This window comes from Narcine bancroftii, chromosome 3, assembly GCF_036971445.1.
Source record: "Narcine bancroftii isolate sNarBan1 chromosome 3, sNarBan1.hap1, whole genome shotgun sequence".
NCBI lineage: Eukaryota > Metazoa > Chordata > Chondrichthyes > Torpediniformes > Narcinidae > Narcine > Narcine bancroftii.
The window spans coordinates 240,454,290-240,477,951 of record NC_091471.1 but is presented as its reverse complement, the minus strand read 5'-3'; the positions used below and the strand labels follow the sequence as shown (position 1 = coordinate 240,477,951).

At 43.9% G+C, this 23,662-nt stretch overlaps 1 protein-coding gene across 1 annotated transcript in view; it reads left to right on the top strand.

The window, feature by feature from the left end:
- The window catches only part of LOC138758401 (phospholipid phosphatase 3-like), an 86,948-nt gene extending 63,286 nt beyond the window's left edge, over positions 1-23,662 (top strand). Inside the window, exons 5-6 of the mRNA XM_069927259.1 lie at positions 12,684-12,860; positions 19,446-23,662. Coding sequence (XP_069783360.1) covers positions 12,684-12,860; positions 19,446-19,547 — 279 coding nt within the window. The 3' untranslated portion in view covers positions 19,548-23,662. The remainder of the gene's footprint in view (positions 1-12,683; positions 12,861-19,445) is intronic.

Below are 23,662 nucleotides of genomic sequence, written 5' to 3'. Positions count from 1 at the left end.
AACCATGGTGGTTGATGCAGTGACTTTGTTGAATTGTGGAGCTGATCCCGTTCAAGCATACTTTGTTTTGGATGGTTCCAAACATCTAGTAGTGCTGTTGGCGATGTACTTGTCCAGACCAGTGCAGCTTGTTACTCCCTTCTGTTTTGAGTTCGACTGATCTTTGAGTGACTGAAGGTGATCACCCATCACAGGGCATTCGGCCTCTCTGCACTTGGGTCCAGTTGAGTTTCTGATCAGTGGAGACCTCTGTTGGCTGAGAGAATGAAGGAGGAATATCATTGAAACATTTTGAATGTTGAAAGGCTTGGACAGAATAGATGTGGAATGGTTGCTTCCCATGGTGGGACAGTGGTTCCCAACCTTTTACTTTCCACTCACATACCACTTTAAGTATTCCCTATGCCATAAGTGTTCTGCGATTAGTAAGGGATTGCTTAAGGTGGTATGTGGGTAGAAAGAAAAAGTTTGAACACCACTCTTTTAATCATTCCAGATTGATTCATTATGTGCACAGTTTCATAACTCCAAAGGAAATGGGCCAATGACAATTTTTCTCAAGCAAAATTTTTCAGTGACAATTGGGTCTAGAGCAGTGATTCTCAACCTTCCCTTCCCACTCACATACCACCTTAAGCAATCCCTTACTAATCACAGAACACTTATGGCATAGGGAATACTTAAAGTGGTATGTGAGTGGAAAGTAAAAGGTTGGGAACCACTGGTCTCGGACAAGAGGGCATCTGCTTAGAATAGAGATGCAGAGGAATTTTTTCGGCTGGAGGGTGGTAAATCTGTGTAATAATTTTGCTACAGGTGGTCATGGAGGCCAGGTCATTGAGTGTATTTAAAGCAGAGATTGATAGGCTCTTAATTAGCCAGGGAAACAAAGGTTATAGGAGAAGGCCGGGCAGTGGGGCTGAGTGGGGAAATGGATTAGTTCTTGATTAAATGGTGGGATAGACTCAGTGGGCTGAATATTTCTGCTCCTAGGTCTTTTGGTGTTCGTAATACCCCTGAATGTAAGTAGCTAGTTACTTGTGCTGAATCCTATCATTACCTTTTGCAAATGTAAACATCCCATTTCTGGATTAAAAATTAGTTGAAGTTAACAAGCCACGGACACGTTTGTCGATTTCTCTGGAGTTATATCAGAGTGATTTGGGAAGAACATCCTTGTGAGAGAGTGAAAGGAGTTTCACTTGATCTCAGCGGGTTGTCTGGAAAGCAAAGTTGACTTCAGTTAGCAATTCATCTTTATCTTGGTTGAACCAAAGTTTTTCAAAGGAGTAATATGGAGTTGCACTCATGCAAGTTGCACTCGAGTTTTTACAAGTGTAGTGGATTGTCCAAAGAAAAAATGTGCCCCAGTGCTGAGGAATGGGTCAGGTATAGTATCATGAACCTGTGTCTCCAATATTATGCAGAATAAGGTGCAAAATTACTATTAATTGAACAATGACTGCATGCTTTTGTATCAATAACTATCCAATCTGCTTCGCTGAATTCGTAGTTCTTGAGAGAGAATTGTTTGATCGCACAAGCCTAGAGAGTCTGCAGAATGAACTGCTCAGAGGTGTCGATGCAAAATTTTTAAATGGTAACATTTTTACAGAAAATATTGTCAGAGACAATTTGCACAGGACAACTGAGATTATTTAAATTTGATTAAAGAAATCGAAGAAATAAAGGTCAGTGTCCTGGTGATCTGTGATTCATTTACTTACACCAGAATGAAGTAAAACCCCTGGTATCCGAAATTCAAGCAACCGGCAAAAAAAATCAAGGAAAATAAATAAAAGGATCTTAAAATAAATTAGAATAAAATAACAAGTAAAAATACACAAGTTTAAAATAGTAAAAGTATACATCCCTGAAGTGACACACAAATCTTTGGTGAAAATGGGAGCAAATATTCAGCCTTGGTTGGGCTTTGCTCGTAGCAGCTGTTTGAATAAAGTTGTGTGAAACAGCGATGGCGTCGCCCAGGATGAAGAGCTGGTTGATGCCACTCGCCGTTGGGGTGACTCTCTTAAAGTGTCTCCTTATCCCAGCTTTGTAAGACTCACCCCAATAAGATGCTTTATCTGTAAATTTGGGGGAGGGGATCATATCTATAATGTCATTGTTTGTCTTTTGTGCAGCGACAGTTAAATGTTTTCAAAGAATGTGACTTAAAATAAAATATTTTAAGGTTTATGTATTCATGCAAGTGAAGTTTGTTCGGTGTAAGTATAGTGTGGTATGCTTAATGAAGGTGTATTAGTTAGGCATTGTAAGAGTAAGTCTCAAGCAACCAGAAGATGCACTTATCCAGAATCTACCAATCCCAAAGGTGCTGGAAACAGGGGTTTTTTTGCTGTACAAGGTGAGCAGCCTTGAGGTGCTGCTGGTGAAGGTGCCCCCACAGTGCTGTGGGAGAGCAGGACCCAGTGCTGATGAAGTGGGCAATGACATCTTCTCCACGTCAGGATGGTATTTGCCTCGGAGGGGGAAAAAAATGACAGGTGTCCTATTCACCTGTAACCCTAACCCTGATGATGGCCCTAGGTTTAGGAGAATGATGCAGGAATGAGGAATTGCAGGACTTTTTGTAGCAGGTGTACACAGTAGTACTTGCTGTGAGTATATTAGATTGCAAATCCAGGGTGTTGTTTTGAAGGGATTTCACTCCTCCAGTGCTGTTAATACCACCTCCAAGTGCAAATAGCAAAGGCAGAAAAAAAAGTTAATGGAGAAACTCAGCAGGTTCAGATAGCAGGAGGTGAATAATTAAAGTGTCAGGACATTTCATTTAGACCAGTAGTTCTCAACCTTCTTTTCTACTCACATACCACCTTAAGCAATTTCTTACTAACCACCTATGATTAAGGTGGTATGTGAGTGGAGGAGAAAAAGCTGAGAACCACTGATCTAGACAGAAAGACTAACATAAAGAAACTCTGTCCGCAATCCCCTCCCTAATTTTGTTCCTCTCTCACCTTCATATTCCAGCCCCAAGTGTTCTCTCCACTTAACACTTCCTGATCTGTCACCATCTCCACCCTTCCTTCCCTCCCTCACCTGGCTACCTGCCAATCAACCCCTCCTTACCTGGATCCACCGATTGCAAGCAAGATGCTTGAGGAACTCGTTAGACTGGCAGCATCCATGGGCAGAAAGGGTTTTGGGTCAGGACCCTCTATTGAAGCTAAAGTGAGAAGGGGGTGACATTACAGATGTGAAGGGGGAAAGATGCTGAGGATGACCCCAGAGGTGATGGGGTGTTGGGCAGGTGGAGAGGCAATGGTTGGGGGAGGAGAGGCGGGGGTTGTTAGAGAGAAAGGAACAAGATTAGGTAAAGAGAGATGAAAATCGTGGGGGCAGGTGGAGATGGGACAGGTAAACTTGGACAAGTTGATATTCACACCTGCTGTCCAGGAGGAGTTTGAATTGTTCCTCAAGTTTACGTTTGATCAAAAGGGATCAAAAGAATAGAAAATCGTTTTTTGGGAAATAATTTATTATCTTTCGAACAAATTAAGTACAAATATGTTATAACTTACGGTTTGCATACCACCAACTGAAAACCTACTTAAAGGACAAATTGGAAAGCAGGCTGAGGTTTCCAGAAGGAAGCAGCTTTGAATATGTGATTACAGACATAATGATAATTTAAAAATTTATAACAAACATGTACATCAAGCTGCAAGAGAAAGAGAATGATGAAATAAGCTGTAAACCCAAACAAAAATGGGAACAAGATCTAAACATAAAGATAAAAAATGAGAAGTGGGAAAAGCTATGCTCTGGAACTATGAGAAATACAATAAACACGAGGTTACGCATGATACAATATAATTTGTTACATCACGCCCCAAAAGTTAAATAAATGGGACCCAACAGTATCAGATAGATGTTTTCGCTGCAAGAAGGAAACGGGAACAACAGTACATGCAATTTGGGCATATGAGAAAGTGGGAAAGTTTTGGGAAGATCTAAATCAGGTATTAAATAAAATCACAAAAAGCAACATACCAAAAAATCCAGAGATCTTTCTTACAAGTAATATAAGAAGTAAAGAATTAGGCCTCAAATTGGATGAAGCGCAAAAAAGATTTATTATGATAGCCTTAGCTGTAGCAAAAAAATGTATAATGTCAACCTGGAAAGCAGATGAGAGCCTGAGAGTACAGCAATGGTACATAGGAATAAATAAATGTATTCCATTGGAAAAAAATAACATATAATTTAAAAAATAAAGTCACAGTATTCGAACAAATTTGGGAACAGTACATGGAACATAACAGAGAGGGCCTACCACGGACCTCCACCCCCTAAGATGATAGAATGAGAAGAAGACTAAATGAACTGACCCAGGGTGTAAAAGTAGATGACACAATTTTCTTATTTATTTTCATTTTGTGATGACCTTGTTTAACGGGTTTATTGTATTGTATATGTTGAACGTTTAGTGGGTAGGGAAGGAGGGAGGGAAGGGAGGGGTGGAAAAAGGGGAGAAAATGACACTATGTATATTCAAGAGGGAAATGTTTGTGTGTAATTTGGTCAGTATGGTTCATAGTGTGAAAAGTAAAAAATTAAATTAAAAACAAAGTTTACGTTTGATCTCACCCTGTCAAAGGACTGGTGCATGTGTTCAGAGTCAGGTTTATTGTCATGAAATTTGCATTTACAGGTGAAAAAATCACTATGAATTACATTTCCATAAATACATATTTAAAAATAGTGCGAAAGAGGAGGGGAAAAATTGAAATGATGTCTGTAGTTCACAGCCCATTCAGAAATCTGATTGAAGCTGTAATTGTAATGTTGGGTTGTGCATCTTCAGGCTCCTGTACCTCTTTCCTGATGGTAGCAGTAAGAAGAAGGATTAGCATGGGTGGTGAGGGTCCTTGAAGGTAGAAGCTGCTTTCTTGAGACACCGCTTCTTAAAGATGTCCTCAATGGGGTGAAGACTGGTGCCCGTGACAGTGCTGGCCGAGTTTACAACCCTCTGTAGCCTGTTCCCGTCCTGTGCATTGGCACCTCCATACCAGAATGCTCTCCATGGTACACTTGTAGAAATTTGCAAAAACCAAACCAAATCTCCTCAAACTCCTAATGAAATATAGGCACTGGTGAGCCTTCTTCATGATTGCATCGACACAGAGGCACAGGAGAGCTTTCACCTCATTACGCCAGCTATCTCTCCTGCATCGACCCAAACCTTCTTTTGCTCTAGATTCCAGCATCTGCAATCTCTTGTGTCTACAAGTCACAAAGGATTGTCCACTGCTCTGCAAAGACAGTGAGATTTAGCCTTCATTGTGTCGGGAGATCAACGCATCATCTTTCTCTATTGAATGGTCCTTAACACAATGAGCTCCATTCCAGCGAGCAATCAGCATTTAGGGACCTAATCTCTTGTGCGTGTTTAAGTAGTAATAAAGTGTGAGTTATTCTTGAGGCCTGTGCCTGTCCCACTGAGTGATGATCACCAAGACCATTGAGTGAACTGAGAGAGTTGACTGCTGTCTTGACTACAGCTGTCTCAATAGTAGGGCACTTTAACTCCAGATGTTTAACAGAAGAGACTGTCACTCGCTCTAATTTTAATTAGCTTCATTCTAATTGGAGTTGCCCTACTCCCACACACTCTGAACTTGGACTCACAAGTGATGTAATGGCTGGAAGATTTGTCTCTGCCCTTCTGACTTCCTGCAGCACTTTGATTAATTCCAGTCAATCGTTTTTAACTTATACAGGAAAGAATGAACTAAATTTCAGATGAAATTCAATCTCTTTCTTTTAAACATTAACCTATTGTCATCACCAGGGGATTCCCCAAACTTCCTGGTGCATCGGGGCAGATGGTGTATTCAACCTCAAATCTGGCATTTGTTTCAAGAGGAATAGAATACAAGAGCAGGGATGTGATGCTGAGGCTTTAAAGGCACTGGTGACACTTCGCTTGGAGTATTATGAGCCATTTTTGGGCTCCTCATTTAAGAAAGGATGTGTTGATGTTGGAGAGGGATCATAGGAATTTCACTGTAGAGATTTGCAAGAGTCTTTGGTGATGTACCAAATCTTCTCAAACTCCTCACAAAGTACAGCCGCTGGTGAGCTTTCTTCGTGACCACATTGTGATCCATTGCAGTTAAAGTTTCAGATTCTGCTTTCATGGTGGATCTCATTCCTCTGTGTGAATAGACCTGGAAAAAAACAGCCGAGTCTGACTGGAGCTTTGAATCCATTTTAAAGGCTGGGAATCTGTATTCAGAGAAGCTTCGCTTTGAATTTGGATTTTGGCTGGTTCTTCCTGTGGAAACTTGGAATTTCCTGGCAGGAAGTTGAGCTTAAAACAATCGCTGAGGGTGACGGGGGCTGCCTCAGCCTTCACTTTCTGCACTTGATGAATAAAACTCGGTGTAATACAAGTTACTTGAATCCATTGTACAAGGTTCCACTGAGTAGTAACAAATCGTGTACCTTCGCAGCCAAGGGATCTTCCAATCTACCTACTGCAGGGGAAATGTACATGGTCTTTATTACATGCATTCTCAATTTTTGTTTAAGCTATGGCCCTTCTTAGGACTACACAATGCTTATGGGTTTCCATTCCCTCTGAAGTAGTCAAGTTTAGTTGGTTTCTTCCGAAAGTTTAAAAAAAACTTTATGGTCCCTCCTGAAATGTGTTGTAGCAATATCCCCCCCCTCCCGGTTCTTTTGAGAATGCTTGCCTTGGGCAGCACTCTGAAGCGACTCTGGTGAAGCCACTCTGGCTGCTCTCGCGTGCTATGCCAGTTAGCTCTCGTTTAGGAATTTCCCAACAGTGATCCCAGGGCACTATTCTGCATTTAGCCTGGTTGTGTCACAAGGAAGTTATCAATGGGAAATCTGAGGTAATCAGGCAAGCAGGAAGACGGCATATTGTCGCTGGCTGAACTTTGCCACGGTGCGCACATACGCCCATCTGAAAACTTGGCAGAAAAATGGTGCTGGAGAGGAAACTGTTGAAGTTTTTTCTTAGGTAGGGTCAAGTCCACTTTAAATAGAGCAACCCTTCCCTTTCGAAGCAAAACAAACTTTGCAGCCGCTTTCTTTCCTCGTGCTTGACATCTCCGGACGTTGCTAAAAATGCCTTGGATGGGAGAGTGATGGGAGGATGGTGCGGGAGCATTGGGCCTGCTCGCCGCAGGTCACGTACTGTGCTCCTGTGCCAGCAGTGTTTCCTATGGAGGTGGGGCACTGACCTGAGGCAGAATGCCCTGCAGAATCAGGAAGGGATCCACTGGAAGGATTTTCCAAAGCAGCATAGATTGTAAACTCCCACCTCAAAATCAGAGCCAGAATTTATTGTTATGAACACATTGTAAAATGTGCTGCTTTGCGGCAGAATCACAGTGCAAATATTTAAATAAACCACCTTTTTTTAAAAAAAATGCAAGAAAAAGACAGTTCATTCAGGAATCTGATGGCGGAGGGGAAGAAGCTGTCCTTGTGCTGCTGAGTGCTTGTCTTCAGGCTCCTGTACCTCCTTCCTGATGGTAGCAGAGTGAAGAGGGCAGGGTCTGGGTGGTGGGGGGTCCTTGAGGATAGAGGCTGCTTTCTTAAGACACTACCTCTTGTAGATGTCCTCGATGGAGTGAAGACTGGTGCTTGTGACATTGCAAGCTGCGTTTTGACTTGTCCTGAGTGTTTGCATCTCCGTATTAGACAGTGATGCGACCAGCCAGAATGCTCTCAATGATTCTCCTGTCAAAGTTTTTGAGTCTTCAGTGACATACCGAATCTCCTCCAACAGATTGAAACCCATTCTCCCACTTTAACAGCCTGGAGTCTCTGCACTGCTTTATTCCCGTGCCCAAAGGGATCTAGAGTTGTAGAAGGAATGGGTGAGGAGGGAGATGATGTCAGGCCCTCCCTCACACCTCCTTATGCTACCATCTCACCTCGACACTGACTCCTGATGCAGGGCCTCAACCTGAAGCATCGAATATCCCTTTGCCTTGACAAACGCTGTCGGACTCGCTGAGGTTCTCCAGCAGTTTGATTTACGTTCTTGTATAGTTGGGATAGTTTATTGGGCAGAATGCACAATTTGAATGGCTTGCAATTGGCTGCTGTGAGGGGTCGTCTTCATCCTGTACATTATCTTATAAATATATTTATCTTCCTAATTTTAATTGTCTTTTTTTTTACACACACAGTAGAAGCCAATTCCGGCCTTTAAAGTCCATGTCACCTAATCGCACTCAAATTAGCGTAGAATCCTGTACGATTTGAAAGATGGGACACAGGGTCAGTGTCACAGGCAGGTGGGGGGGGGCTTTTGTGGGCTACACCCTCCGCAAATGAATTATTGTGCCCCCACCCAAACATGAACAGCACATAAAGCTGCCACACAAATGCCATTTTCTCCCCTCCCCCCCCCACCCCATGGTTACCCTAATGCCCCCCTTTCCGATTAGATTTGTTCTGACGCTGACTCTGGTGGGAGGAAACTGGAGTTCCCAGAGGAAACCCACACAGACACTGGGAGAACATACAAGCTCCTCATAGAGTGGGATTCGAACCCTGGTTGCTGGAGCAGAAACAGCAATGTTTTAACAGTTGGACTAACCATGCCACTCATCATCAGTGCTTGATGGGGCAACTTTGTTATCTCTTCTGGCCCATGATCCTCTTCTGTCCAATTGACCTATAACCTCTGGATATTTTTGAAGGGTGGGAGGAAACCCATGCAGACACAGGGAGAACTTACAAACTCTGTACAGACAGCGCTGGATTCAAACTGGGTCACTGGCACTGTAATAGCATTATGCAAACCCTGCATCATGGAACCTGAAGCAGCCCTACTCTCCTCCCCACCAGAAGAAAGTTTGTCAACCTAATCATCAGTTTCTATTGGGAAGGCAGACTGGTCTCCACATCAGCAAGATTGACTCTCTCGCTGCCGCTCTCAGTCTCTCGCTCTCTCTCTCTGCTGGTCTCTCTGCCGCTCTGTCTGTTTCTGTTGCCTGTCTCTCTACTCATGCCCAAGCCTCACGCCCGCAAGTCTGTTGTAACCAAAACATTCTCCCTGCTTCCACAGACGCTCTATAACTTGCTTTAAAATCAAATGCTCAAAAAAAACTCTGAAGAGAAAAATGAAACAGAATCGACGTTTCAGATTAGTGACTTTTCAGGTGGAAATCTATCGCTGTTTCTCACTCCAAGGATGTGACCTGACCTGACGGGTGTTTCCAGAGCTTCCTGTGCATGTCACATTTTCAGCAAAAAGCTTTTTTTTTGGATTTTCAATCCTTATGCCTTTTGTATTGCATGATATCTTGTCAAAGTTCTCATTAAAAACAGCAGAACACTTTCCCATTTCCATATTTTCTAGGTTAGTAAGTAGGTATGATGAGGGAAGTAGAACTACAGGGTATAATGGATAAAGAAGTTGTGGTGAGACATGGCATGAAAATGGACCCTTTGGGCCCCTGAGTCTGTACCAGCCATCCAGCACCCATTTACACTGATCCAATATTAATCTCATTTTGTGTTCACATTCTCCCCAAGCCTGTTGTGCTTTCCCGCCTGCTGGGGGCAGTTTAGAGGCCAGATAACCAGCCCATCCGCAAGTCTTTGGGAGAGAACCTCTCCATGCGTGGAGAGGGAGAGGGAGGTGGGGGACCCCATGCGGGGAACATGCAAGGTCCATGCAGCATCAGAGGTCAGTATTGAACTCGGGTCCCTGGCAGAGCAAGGCAGCAGCTGCTTTCTGTTATGGTGGCACAGTTGGCGAAACTGTTAGTGCAATGCCTTTACAGCACCAGTGCTATCTGTAAGGAGTTTGTACGTGGTCCCCGTGTCTGCGTGGGTTTTCCCTGGGGGGCTCCGGTTTCCCCCTATCGTTCAAAACATACTGTGGGTGTAGGTAAATTGGGTGGCATGGACTCATGGGCTGAAATGGCCTGTTACTGTGCTATATGTATAAAATTTTAAAACTGTGGATACAAAACGAGATTTTCGAATCTTGATTCAGATTCTCTGTGTCCCTCCTCCCGCACTTGGTTCTCATTCATGTCTGAGCTTCAAATTTCTCAGAAGCACCAGAAGGGATTTTCACATACCTGCCCATTTAAGATTCTTTTGGAAGAGAGCTGGGATGGAAGGATTGGTCATGGTCTGATCAATGTCATTTATAACAATGCATGTTTTGTATTTGATCAATTACCTCTGTGATGGAATGCAGTGAGGCATTTTGCTGTAAAATGCAAACTAACTGCATTCTTCAGTTTAAGTATTTTGTACAGTCTTTCTAAGTTAAGGACTTAAGACCAATATATGAATATTTTCAGAAGGGCACTGAAGATCTTGTCAAGTCAAGTTTATTGTCATCTGATTGCACAAGTACAACCCGATTAAAACAGCGTTCTCCGATCCTCAGTGCAAAACACACAGACACACCACCAGACATAACACTCGTACAGACAAACAATACATATGTAGGACAACTATTTCATCTTTACCAGTCGATCTCAACCTTTTTCTTTCCACTCACATCCCACTTTAAGTAATCCCTGTGCTATCGGTGCTCTGTGATTAGTAGGGGATTGCTTAAGGTGGGAAGTGAGTGGGAAGGGAAGGTTGAGAATCCCTGCTCTTGACCCAATTGTTACTGAAATATTCTGCCTGAGAAAAATTGTCATTGGCCCATTTCCTTCGCAGTTATAAAACTGCGCACATAATGAGTCAATTAGGTACGATTAAAACAGTAGTTTTCAAACTTTTTCTTTCCACCCACATACCCCTTACTAATCACAGAGCACCTATGGCATAGGGAATACTTAAAGTGGTATGCGAGTGGAAAGAAAAAGGTTGAGAACCACTGGTCTGTACAGATAAATGTTGTTTCATGAATATATGAGAATCTTGGATAGTTTGGCATGAGCATTTCCTATGTTCATTCAGCATTCCCACTGTCTGTGGGAAGAAGCTGTTCCTCCGCATGGTGGTGCTCAGATTTGGGCTATGTTTGGGGAAATCTGCAAGATTCCTCAGCAGTTCATGGACAATCCTTCCAGTTTGTATTCGGTAGCCCTCTATGTGAATTTATAGGAGGGCCCAAGGAGCATTTTGGTTTTTACATAATCCCTGGGGTGTCTCAATAAATGGCCAACACCTGAAAGCATTGCAGAAATAACTCCTCCAGCAGGATATCAGCATTTACAGAGGGAGTGAAAATGTTTGTAGATGATCCCTGGGAGTGCATGGTATTGGCACAAAATTCCTAGGAACATGTCATTATTTTTATGAGATGCCACAAAGCATTAATATTTGTTGATGTGCCTGAGTACATCAATATTTACAGGTGACGTTTGTCATGAGGTAAAGAATGCAATTTTTAAAACAGGGCAAGGATTAAGGGTCCAGAGTGGCACCAGGGGCTGGTGGTAGATGGGACAGCCTGCCAGAGGAGGTGGTTGAGATGGGTACAATTAGGATACTTAAAAGACATTTGAACAGGGATACAGATGGAGAGGGTGTAAAGGTCAAAGGTGGGAAAGTGTGACTGGATCCAACAGCATTGTGGGTGGGGGTGGCAAAAATGTCATTTGGAAAGTGTGGACAAAAGTGGCCACAAGAGGAAATGGGATTCTGTGCGTGCCTGGATTGACACGCTTTCCCACTCGCACTTCCTTCTCACTCTTGTGAAGGGCAGGACAAGCACGACCTCTGCACCCTTGAGACAGAGACTTCTGGCAGCTACTGGGCAAATTGAGAGGCCTCCATCACCAGATGATTTTAAAGTTGTGTTTCTGATAGATGTTTAAAAACTACCTAAGTCAATTTCATTAATTAAAAAGCAATTAATGCTAAAAATGGTAGCATGGTTTGCGCAACACTGTTATGTACCAGGATGAATGAGTTTGGCTGAAGGGGGTCTCTTTCTGTACTGTCATGCAGAGAGGGATTGCAAGCGTTTGATAGCTCTTGGCCTGGACTCATTGGAATTTAGGAGAATGAGGGGAGATCTCATAGAAACACTTTGGATGTTGAAAGACATGGACAGAGTAGTGGTTTTCAAAAGTTTTCTTTCCACTCACATACCACTTTAAGTCATCCCTCTGTCATCGGTGCTCTTTGATTAATAAGGGATTGCTTAAGGTAGTATGTGGGTGGAAAAAAAAGTTTGAAAACCACTTTTAATCGTAGCTAATTGACTCGTTATGTGCATGGTTTTGTAACTCCAAAGGAAATCACAATTTTTCTCAAGCAAAATGTTCATTAACAATTGGGTCTAGGGCAGAGGTACTGGTTAGTAAGGGATTACTTAAAGTGATATGTGAGTGGAAAGGAAAAGTGTGAGAACCACTGCTCTAGGACATGAGGGCACAACTTCAGACTCGCAGTGTGTCCGCTTAGGGCAGAGGAATTTCTTCAGGCAAAGGGTGGTGAATCTGTGGAATTTGTTGCCGCAGGTGTTTGTAGAGGCAGGGCCATTGGGTGTATTTAAGGCAGAGATTGATAGGTTCCTGATTAGCTAAAGCATCAAAGGTTATGGGGCAAAGGCTGGGGATGTGGGGCTGAGTGGGGAAATGGCTCAGCTCATGATTAAATGGTGGGGCAGACTTGATGGGCTGAATGGTCTATTCCTGCCCTCATGGTTTTAAACTGAAGTTTGATCTCTCTCTCTCTCCCTCCCCCAGTTTTACCTGGAAGCCCGCTTCACTTGGAAAGGAGCTCGGCTGTTGAGACCACTCCTGCAGGCTCTCCTCATCATGATGGCCATTTACACTGGACTCACCCGCGTGTCAGATTATAGGCACCATCCATCAGACGTCATAGTGGGATTCCTGCAGGGAGCAATAATCGCCTACTGGATTGTAAGTCAGAATTCTGTTCCTTGTTCCACTAGATGCAGCATGGATAATCCAGTGTTGTTGCAGCGCCACAACCTGGGTTCGAATCCAGTGCTGTCTGTAAGGACTTTGTATGATCTCCCTGTGACTGTGTGGGTTTCCTCCCACAGTTCAAAATGCTCTGGGAGTAGTAGGTCGATTGGGTGTAATTGGCCAGCCAGGCCTGTTTCCGTACCTTCGTGATGCCGTCATCATCACCCTGTACAAAAACAAAGGTGAGAAATCAGACTGCTCAAACTACAGGGGAATCACGCTTCTCTCCATTGCAGGCAAAATCTTCGCTAAGATTCTCCTAAATAGAATAATACCTAGTGTCGCCGAAAATGTTCTCCCAGAATCACAGTGCGGCTTTCGCGCAAACAGAGGAACTACTGACATGGTCTTTGCCCTCAGACAGCTCCAAGAAAAGTGCAGAGAACAAAACAAAGGACTCTACATCACCTTTGTTGACCTCACCAAAGCCTTCGACACCGTGAGTAGGAAAGGGCTTTGGCAAATACTAGAGCGCCTCGGATGCCCCCCAAAGTTCCTCAACATGGTTATCCAACTGCACGAAAATCAACAAGGTCAGGTCAGATACAGCAATGAGCTCTCTGAACCCTTCTCCATTAACAATGGTGTGAAGCAAGGCTGCGTTCTCGTACCAACCCTCTTTTCAATCTTCTTCAGCATGATGCTGAAACAAGCCATGAAAGACCTCAACAATGAAGACGCTGTTTACATCTTGTACCGCATGCATGGCAGTCTCTTCAATCTGAGGCGCCTGCAAGCTCACACCAAGACACAAGAGCAACTTGTTTGTGAACTACTCTTTGCAGACAATGCCGCTTTAGTTGCCCATTCAGAGCCAGCTCTTCAGCTGTTTTGCGGAAACTGCCAAAATGTTTGGCCTGGAAGTCAGCCTGAAGAAAACTGAGGTCCTCCATCAGCCAGCTCCCCACCATGACTACCAGCTCCCCCACATCTCCATCGGGCACACAAAACTCAAAACGGTCAACCAGTTTACCTATCTCGGCAGCACCATTTCATCAGATGCAAGGATCGACAACGAGATAGACAACAGACTCGCCAAGGCAAATAGCGCCTTTGGAAGACTACACAAAAGAGTCTGGAAAAACAACCAACTGAAAAACCTCACAAAGATTAGCGTAAACAGAGCCGTTGTCATACCCACACTCCTGTTCGGCTCCGAATCATGAGTCCTCTACTGGCATTACCTATGGCTCTGAGAAAGCTTCCACCAGCGTTGTCTCCGCTCCATCCTCAACATTCATTGGAGCGACTTCATCACCAACATCGAAGTACTCAAGATGGCAGAGGCCGACGCTGCTGAAGATCCAACTGCACTGGGTAGGTCACGTCTCCAGAAATGAGGATCATCGCCTTCCCAAGATCGTGTTATATGGAGAGCTCTCCACTGGCCACCGAGACAGAGGTGCACCAAATAAGAGGTACAAGGACTGTCTAAAAAAATCTCTTGGTGCCTGCCACATTGACCACCACCAGTGGGCTGATATTGCCTCAAACCGTGCATCTTGGCGCCTCACAGTTCGGCGGGCAGCAACCTCCTTTGAAGAAGACCGCAGAGCCCACCTCACTGACAAAAGACAAAGGAGGAAAAACCCAATACCCAATCCCAACCAACCAATTTTCCCTTGCAACCGCTGCAACCGTGTCTGCCTGTCCCGCATCAGACTTGTCAGCCACAAACGAGCCTGCAGCTGACGTGGACATTACCCCTCCATAAATCTTTGTCCGTGAAGCCATGCCAAAGAAAAGAAAAGAAAGAAGATGCGCTTGTCTCCACTGATGCTGGGTGCAGGAGAAGCGTTGAGATGATTGACAGACAGTGATTCCACTAGGGAGCCACTGGCCTTTGCTCAGTTATATCAGATCTGGGGAATTCCGATCGGGCAGGTTGGGGAAGAGGAGGGGTAGGAAAAGCTGTAGCAACCTGGAGATCCAATAACCTATGCATGGGAGCTTCCTGCCTACCACAGAACTTGCTACTGAGCCCAGTAGTGAGGAGCCAGGTGTAATTCACATCAGTGGGCTGATGGGCCCACAGTGATCCCGAATGGTACCACATTGCTGCGGAGAAAGATGCTATTTTTTTAAAATATTTAGACATGTAGCACGGTAACAGGCCCTTCCTGCCCAATTACCCCAGTTAACTTACAAACCCTGAACGATTTTGGGGGGTGGGAGGAAACACATAATGTCATGGGGAGACCGTACATACTCATTGAAGACAGCGCTGAATTAGAACCTGGGTTGCTGGCGCTGTAACAGCGTTGCATGAACTGTGCTGCCATTTTAGTATTTTTTTTAAATTTAATGAAATTGACTTTGGCAGTTTTTTAAATGTCTGACTATCAGAGACACAAGTTTTAAATAACTTGTTCATCAGGGCCTCTCGATCTTCCCAGTAGCTGCCAGAAGAGTCTGCCTCAAGGGTGCAGAGGTCATGCTTGTTCTGTCCTTCACAAGAGGGGGAGTGAAGTTTGGAGTTGGCAATCTTGTCAGTCCAGGAACGCACAGAATCCCACATCCTCTGGTGGCCACATTCACCCACGCTTGCCAAATGATGTTCTTCGCCAATCTCCCACCCCCAGCAGCCAGCCACACGAGGACAAGAAGACCTTTGTTCTCCTTTCTCACTTCCATTACTAGTAGAACCTATGAAATCAGTAACTCATGAGTGGGTGGAATGTGCTGCCAGAGGGAGGGGTAGAGGTGGGTACAGTTGTCATGTTTAAGTGCGTGGATGGAGTAGGTTGAGAGGGATATGGACTGAATGTAGACAAATGGGACAAGCTTGGTAGGTATAGACAAAATGCACTGAAGGGCCTGTTTCTGTACTATGATGAAGTTTTTTTTAATTTAAGATTCAATTTATTGTCATGTAATTAAAGACAGTGCAATGTTGCATAGAATTTGTTTTCGTCTGCCGTAAGACAGTCAGATTCGTCATTGGCAGAAATTGCCTGAAGTGCATCTTATTATTAAGAGAAGCAAAAGAGAGTCCTCGACTGACAATAGATTCTCCTCCAGCCACACACAGTCCTGAGCTCCAGAACAGAAGCTTCAACATGTTCAGGAACTTCTCAGGGCCGTTGGCACCCTCTCACATCCCTGTTCCAATACCTGGTATCTCTTTAGCCAGCCTCCAGCAGTCCACAGCCCGTTGTGAATCCCTCAGCTGCAGTCGCCCGCAGGCTGAGTGGATTCCTCTCCTTGAGTCACCATTAGCCCACTGCTTGTATGTTTCTTCAACCGCAGAACCCCTCATTGGTCCACCATTGTGGTCATCGTCTCGTGGATCATCTCCTCTGCTTCTCCTTCTCCAACGGGGGGCTGGGGGGGGTGTTCTTCCTGTTTTATGGTGCCCCTGCACCAGTCCTCTGCTTTCCTGGAGTCTGCAACCCGTCATGGCTGCTGCCGATCATAGGCACCGCCATATGGGCATGAACCCTGTGTTCCATTTAAAGCCTGTGCAGAGCTAATGGCAGTCAGTCCAGGCAGTTGGTCCCCATGGGAGCCCTGCTCTCCATAGGTCCACTGCAGGTGCTGTGCTCAATTTTCAGATTAAGTAGGGAAATTTAATAAATGTGAAAGCGTGGAGAGAGTGCATCCTTGATCCTTCTTGTACAAGAGATCTGCGCAGTTGTGGAGCCACCCAGCATAAAAATAGGTCCCTGGGAGCAACACCCACACTGTGCATCCATCATCCAGTCACACTAACTACATTCCCATCCACTTACCCCCCCCCCCCCCCCCCCAAAGATTCTGACACAGCCTGGATCAATCTTCAGTCATCAATTAACCTGGCGACCCACGGTTGTTGGAGATGCGAGGGGAAGCGCACGGTTGCAGGTGGAAGTTATGAACTCCACTCGGACAGCACTGAAGGTCAGGGGTGGATGCTGGTAGCTGCAGCTCTGCTGATGAGACGCGAGTGTTTCCGGTAGTGCTGATGACAGCCTGAAGTTTACATTTTACAGCGCGGTAACAGGCTCTTAGCCCGTGCCACCCAAATACACCCGTGTGACCAATTAACCTACCAACCCTGAACATCTTTGGGACATGGGAGGAAACCGGATGCTGGAGAATGAAGAAACTGCTTACAGAAAGTGGCGGCTCCATCTAGTTTAATTAAAATGTTTATCCATGGAGCATCATCCTGGAGAATTTGAGGATGATTTCCTCCACTCTGGTTTTCATGGGTTCTGGGGTGAATGGTTTGTACAACCCAGAAACTCTGCACCGACTAGCACTAAAGCATTTCCATCTGCCCAGTTCCCTGCTCTCCCCCTCCTCTCTCATGCATCAACCCCCTCATCCTCTCGTGCAGATTCACCTGCACATTTCACTGCCCCCCCCCCCCCCCCCACCACCCCATGCCCAGCACAAAACACTGCCCTGCCGGGCTCCGTAGCGGCACTTTGTTCTCAGACGCGCCTGGAAGTCGGAATTAATTCCCACGCTGCTTTCCCAGGCCAGTGAGTGCTCCTTACTACAGCCCTGTAGGAATTATTGCTTGGATCAGGGTCAGCCTGTGGTGGGGGGGTGGCGGTGGCTACTGCACTTCCCTGATGCTTCAGCTGCCAGGAGAGTTGGAGAGTTCCGATTTATCATCAGAGAACATGAGAACATGACATCACATACAACCTGGAGATTCTTTATCCTGCGGGCCAGGCAGAATCATCAATTCCTGGCAATGCAAAAAAAAATGGTAGCAGTGATCATCAAGGATCCACACCACCCAGCACACGCTCTGTTCTTGCTGCTACCATTAGGAGAGAGGCATTAGTGCCACAAGGCTCACACTACCAGGTTCAGGAACAGCTACTACCCCTCCACCATCAGACTCCTCAGCAACAATCACCATTAGGAGAGAGGCATTAGTGCCACAAAGCTCACACTACCAGGTTCAGGAACAGCTACTACCCCTCCACCATCAGACTCCTCAGCAACAATCAGGGTCTCATTTAAGGACTCTTACTTTTGCACTTTGATCCCCCCCCCCCCCCCCCCCGTATTGCACAGTTTGTTTACATTTCTTTATTAGTTTACATGTGTACGTTGAACATGGGGTTTTTTTGCACTACCAATAAGTGGTAATGAATCTCAGGGTTGAATGTGATGTCATGTATGTACAATATATCTGAAATCTGAATGGTTTTGTACAAATCCAGCTACGGAGCTCATAAAAAATTGAAATATCTGCATATGCTCAACTGGCTTGCCTTTCTGAGCCAGTGCACTTTAAGCACAATATCTAAGAGTACTTGCTAAAGTCAGGGTAATGTGAGCGTAATCTACTTTCCACCAATGCTGCCAAAATGGCCAAAGTCCAGAAATTGGAGCAAGGCAGATAATGAGACCACAAATCTGCAAGGAATGTAAATTCCGTGATTGGCACAGGTGTCAGATGGTGCTTTCGGCTGCCAGGCCTCTGTGTGTCTTGTTTTTTACCGAGCAGAAGTTGAGTCATCTGGCTGTCATCATGGGATAGAATGGCAGTTTGTGCCAGTATCTTCGAGGATGAGGGAGCACGTGTGTGTGAGCATCTTCCCGCAGCGGTTGGCAGTGGATATCGCGACTGTACTTTCGGGAACAGATTAAAAGACTCCAGTTCTTTCAGGGGCAAACAGATTGCAACCATTTTTGGAGTGAGACCCTTGGCCAATGAGGGACACCGCTCCTCAGCAGGTCACTCTCTGGTAACATTGGCCCAATTTATCAACCTTGCTCCCATTTGTCTGCTTTTGGCCTACATCCTTTTTAAACTTCTTCCTTTTCATTTATCTATCCAAATGTCTTTCAAACTTTACAATTGTACCTGCCTCTCCCCTCATTCCACATCCCCAATGCCCTTATGACTGAAGGTGTCCCTCCTTTCCAATCTTTGCCCTCTCACCTTATGTCGCTAAATTCCCCAATCTGCATTTGATGTTGCACATGGAGATAAGCTCAGCACTGAATAGAGTTGGAAAAGGGGCAAGTGAATTGATGGATATCCTGGACGGTGGGAGGGGCAGAAGTAAAAAGGCAGATGTTGCATCTCCTATGACCTATTGTATGAAGTTAATTTAATGCAAACCTTCTGTTCAATATCATCACCTCTTTTCCTCCTCCCCCACCATTTACCTTATTGCCCCCTCCCCCACCATTTATCTCCTATCGCCCTTTCTGGCTTTAGCCTTGTAGAAGCATCCCGACCCAAAACATTGACTGAGATGCTGTTCTGACCTATATATTCCTTTAAAAAAGTACTAAATCCTCCATACCCCGTAAACCTCTATTTTTCTTCCACCATGTGCCTGTCTGACTCTTTTAAATTCCCCTAAAGTTTCAGTCTCCACCAGCATCCCTGGAAAGTCATTCCAGGCACCCTCGACACCCTGTTTGTTGAGTCCTTTTTTTTTAACCAATTTGTGGTAATTCTACCTTGCCCACAGGATAAAGAATGTCATGTATATACTCTGATAATAAATCTCAGGATGGAACGAAGTGAAACTCATGATCCCTTTATTTCTGTTTCAGGCATTTCACATATCAGGCATGTTTAAGATGAAGAGGAAAGTAACAAAGGAATCTAATATCTCCTCAGACAATTCCATACTGACCAATCATACGACGTGTTAGCGTATCAGAGGACCGGGGAATATGGAAAAGATGGTTGTGGTCTGAGCGAGTTACCAGGCCTGTACTGGACCTGACACACAGCAAGAAGCCTGTGTTAACAGAACCTTACATTTGCAAATCTCCAAACATGGCCTCACTCTGATTTTCTTTCTAAGGCAAATCCCTGATGCTGGGCTCACGTGAAGCTCAGTGACCATTCCCTGGTATTGCTGTGGCTTCCTGGGGATTTATTTCATTCAGTTTCTCCTACAGTGATGACCACGGACTGAATGAACCCTTTGAACAGCCCTGAAGTGCCTGACATCATAGATCCCTCTACCCTGTGGAAAGTGAACAACTTAATGCTGTGAGCAACAATATATCCTGTAAATATCATGAGTAATTAATATTATAGATCACAGTCTGTGAGCCTTTTGTATTCTTGTGACTAAAATCAATCTATGATTAAGATATTACCAGTTATACAGTATTTGGATAAAGAAATGCTGATTTCTTATAAAAGTAGATACCCATTTATTATATCTTTAACTAATGAAATCTAAATCAGGGACTGAAGTTAGCTGGATGTATTTTATGAATGGATCCTACCTTGGGAGACTGACTTGCATCACTACTTTTGAACACTGATGGTATTGGACTTTGTAAAACTCAGGAAAATTGAGCCAAAGGTTAGCAAGCAACGAGCCGCTGGAGTGACTCGGGGTCAGGGAGTATCCGTGGGGAGAGACGGTCGGTCAAAGTTTTGGGTCGGAACCCTTCAGCGAAGGTCGAAGAGTCTCACGAAGTCGTCCTGACCCGCAATGTTGACTGACTCTTTCTCCCCTTGGACACTGCCTGACCCATGGCCTTCCCCCAGCAGCCCATTGTTTTCTCAAAATGACAGCATCTGCAGCTTTTTTTCTGAGCCAAAAGTTAATGGACTTTAGAAAATCTTGTATGAGAATCTGAATGTTGGGCAGAAATGTAGTTGACGTTGAAGGTGATGTTGATCCTGCTTCTCTTGTACATTCACCACACTGATCTGCGGCAGTTGGTAAGATAGATTGTCCATAAGGGAATTATATAAACTGGATGAAAGAGGCAAATACACAATGATGCTTAATATTGGAGATCAAGCAAGAGAGGGCTCAAAAATAGAATTCAACAGACGCTGGAAGTCTGAAATAAAGATGGAAACACTCAGAAGGTCAGGCAATGCCTGTAGGGAGATGGTCAGTACTGTTGCTTCACCCAAAGCAGGAAAAAGGTCGGTGACTATGAAAAGAGGTGAGCAGGGTAAATAGATTAAAACAAGGTCAGTGAAAGGCTGGAAGAACCAAACTGGATGTAGAGGGACATTAGCAACACAAGAGTCAAAGGCAGAAAACTCGTTCTGGGGTACCCTGTGTCAACTGACATGCATTGAAGTTAGGCTGAATGTCCTTTTTAATTAAAAAGAAATCTACAGATGCTGGAAATCTGTGGCAAAGGCAAAAAATGCTGAAGACAGGTCATCTCAGCATCTGATCCAGTGAAACCGTTGACAGTTCGGGTTGCAGAGAACCTTTGTCCGAGTTCTGGCAAACCACTTCAACCTGAAACTGTAGCTCTGTTTCTCCCTCCACAGATGCCACCTGACCTTCTGAGAGTTTTCCCCTGATTGAGGCTTGCGGGCATGGTCCTAGGACTTTCCATTGTGTGTTCTTTTGTGCCAGATCATCCTTTGGAAGCTACTGTTAACTACTCTGCTTTTACAATGCAGATAAAGATGAAAGGACCAGTTTCAGTTGTACAGCATTCAACAGTTTAATTTGAGGTGCATATTTTAATTCAAATAGTTTATAGCTATAATTTAGCACCTTTCATTATATTATAAACACTAAGTATTCTCAGTTTTTGTATCATCCGTCAAAAGGTTTGAATGGAAATGCAGTAGTAATTCAATTCTGGTGCCTTTTTAATCAAGAGGAATGACCGAGAGGCCTGTTACTCGTGGATTTTTCACAAGTGAGAGGGAACAGGAACAGATCATGGTGTGGAGAGCAGAACCTCAGCTTTAACTGAGCATAATCAGACAGGGAGCTCTCAGCAGTGAATGAATCTGTGCTTTTCAAGTGAAACCACAGGACGGGGATCAGGACGATGGGTAACTGGCAAATTCAGGTTCCACTATAATTTATTAATTTCATACAATAGTGCGGTTCAATGGTTTTTAACTGCAATAAATATCTTTTTAAACACATGTCTAGAATAACAAAGAGTTGGATGCTCACCAGCTCTGGACTGTATTTGATCATGCTGTGTGTGATTGTTTTAATTTTTCCAAAATATCTTTCCAAATTAAATTTACTTAAAGATTAATAGTATTAAACCACTGACATTCTCCTGGAGAAATGCATGGAGCCCTAGTGTGTGTGTCATTTTGCAAAGAGCACACTAGAATGCACAGCATCATTACTAGAATGCACAGCATCATTACAGTCACCCTTTGTGACAGCAGTAATCTTTGCAATGAAGCTGTACATTCTGAAACATTTAAAACAGTACTATGAACGTGTTATAGAGAGGGGGGGGAGATATTATGAAATATTTAGCTTGATGTGTGTTACTGATCTTGCATTAATGCTTGGCTGAGGTTTCTGAACATTCCAAGCTTCCAAGATCTTTCTCTTCCCGTCCTGACCATTCTCAAGGATGATGGTAAAAACACAGAAATGCTGGAGAAACTCAACTGCATCCATAGGAAGTTTAAAAAAAATTATAACCAATGTTTCAGGCCTGGGCCTTCCATACCTTGAAGGGCTCAGGCCTGAAATGTTATCTATCCTTTTCACCGATGGAAGCAATGGGACCTGCTGAGTTTCTACAGCATTTATGTTTTTTACAGCAATCACAGCGCCTGCAGACTTGTGTTTCATTCTCAAGGAAGAACTGGCATTCATTGACATGATCTGGCCTCATGAAACCTCCAGAGAGGAAGCAAGAGTTGGAGAAACCTCCTTCATCAGAATTTAAAAAAAAATAACTGGAGGTGAGGTTCAAATTGCATTTAAGATTTGTTTTCCCATTTCACCCCAACTACCAAGTGAATGTGGATTAAATAGTTGAGAGAGATTAGAGTTACTTATATGCCAGTTATCAACAGACGCAGTTCAGGAATGATAGTTTGGTGTAGGGTTAATAAAAGTGGACTTAGCTGGCCTGTGTCTGGGATGCATGACTCTAAAGAAAGAAAATTGCATTTGGATATAACCCTGTACGATAAGATAACCCAAAATATTTCTAAATCTACTGCATCACTTTTGAAGTGTGCAACTAATTTGCATTCAGAAAAGTACATTAAACATTTAGAAAGTGTTTGGAATTGCATGAAAATAAGAATATTTCCAAATATGTTCAATATTGTTATATTCAGTGACTGGATGAATTGTCTCTGTGAGCCTTGCGTGTACAGTAGAAGTCTTAAAAACCCAGATGCCAGAAATCCGGACCTCCCGAGAATCCAGACTTCTCGAAAACTGACTTTTGCATTTTTATTTTTCTTTAGAACTGATTATTTTGATCAATGAAGCGTGCTGTATTTGCTAATGACTAAGCTATGAAAATTTACCTGTTCATCTCTTTATTCCTCCTCAAATTTGAATTTTAAAAGTACTGCCCGAGAATCTGGAAAATCTCGACTGAAGCAGTCCTCGAGCAGTCTGGATTTTAGGACTTCTACTGTATTGTAATGGATGGAGTCCAACTCTCAGGCAGCCAGAGGTATTGTCAGAGCAGAGGGGTTAAGATTAAATGTAGTCTCATTTCACTGACTGGAGGATGAAGGTTTTCAATCCATTAGTCCCTGATGGATTTAAGTGAAGAATCGAGATGAAAAGACAATCTAATTCCGAAATCACTGCCACATCTGGCTCCCCAGTTCATGAATTCTGTTTGTTGTTGCAGAAATGACCTGATTGTGAATTGCTTCTTTGTGCTGCTAGATCCATTTTTTAAACTATATCAGGCAACTTCAACAACCTTATCAGGAGCTTTTGATGTGTATTATGATTTGTGAGTATAATTTGTGAAACTTAAGAATGCTTCAATATGTCTATAAGAATTTTATTGTAAATAAAAGTTAATTCCTATTTTAA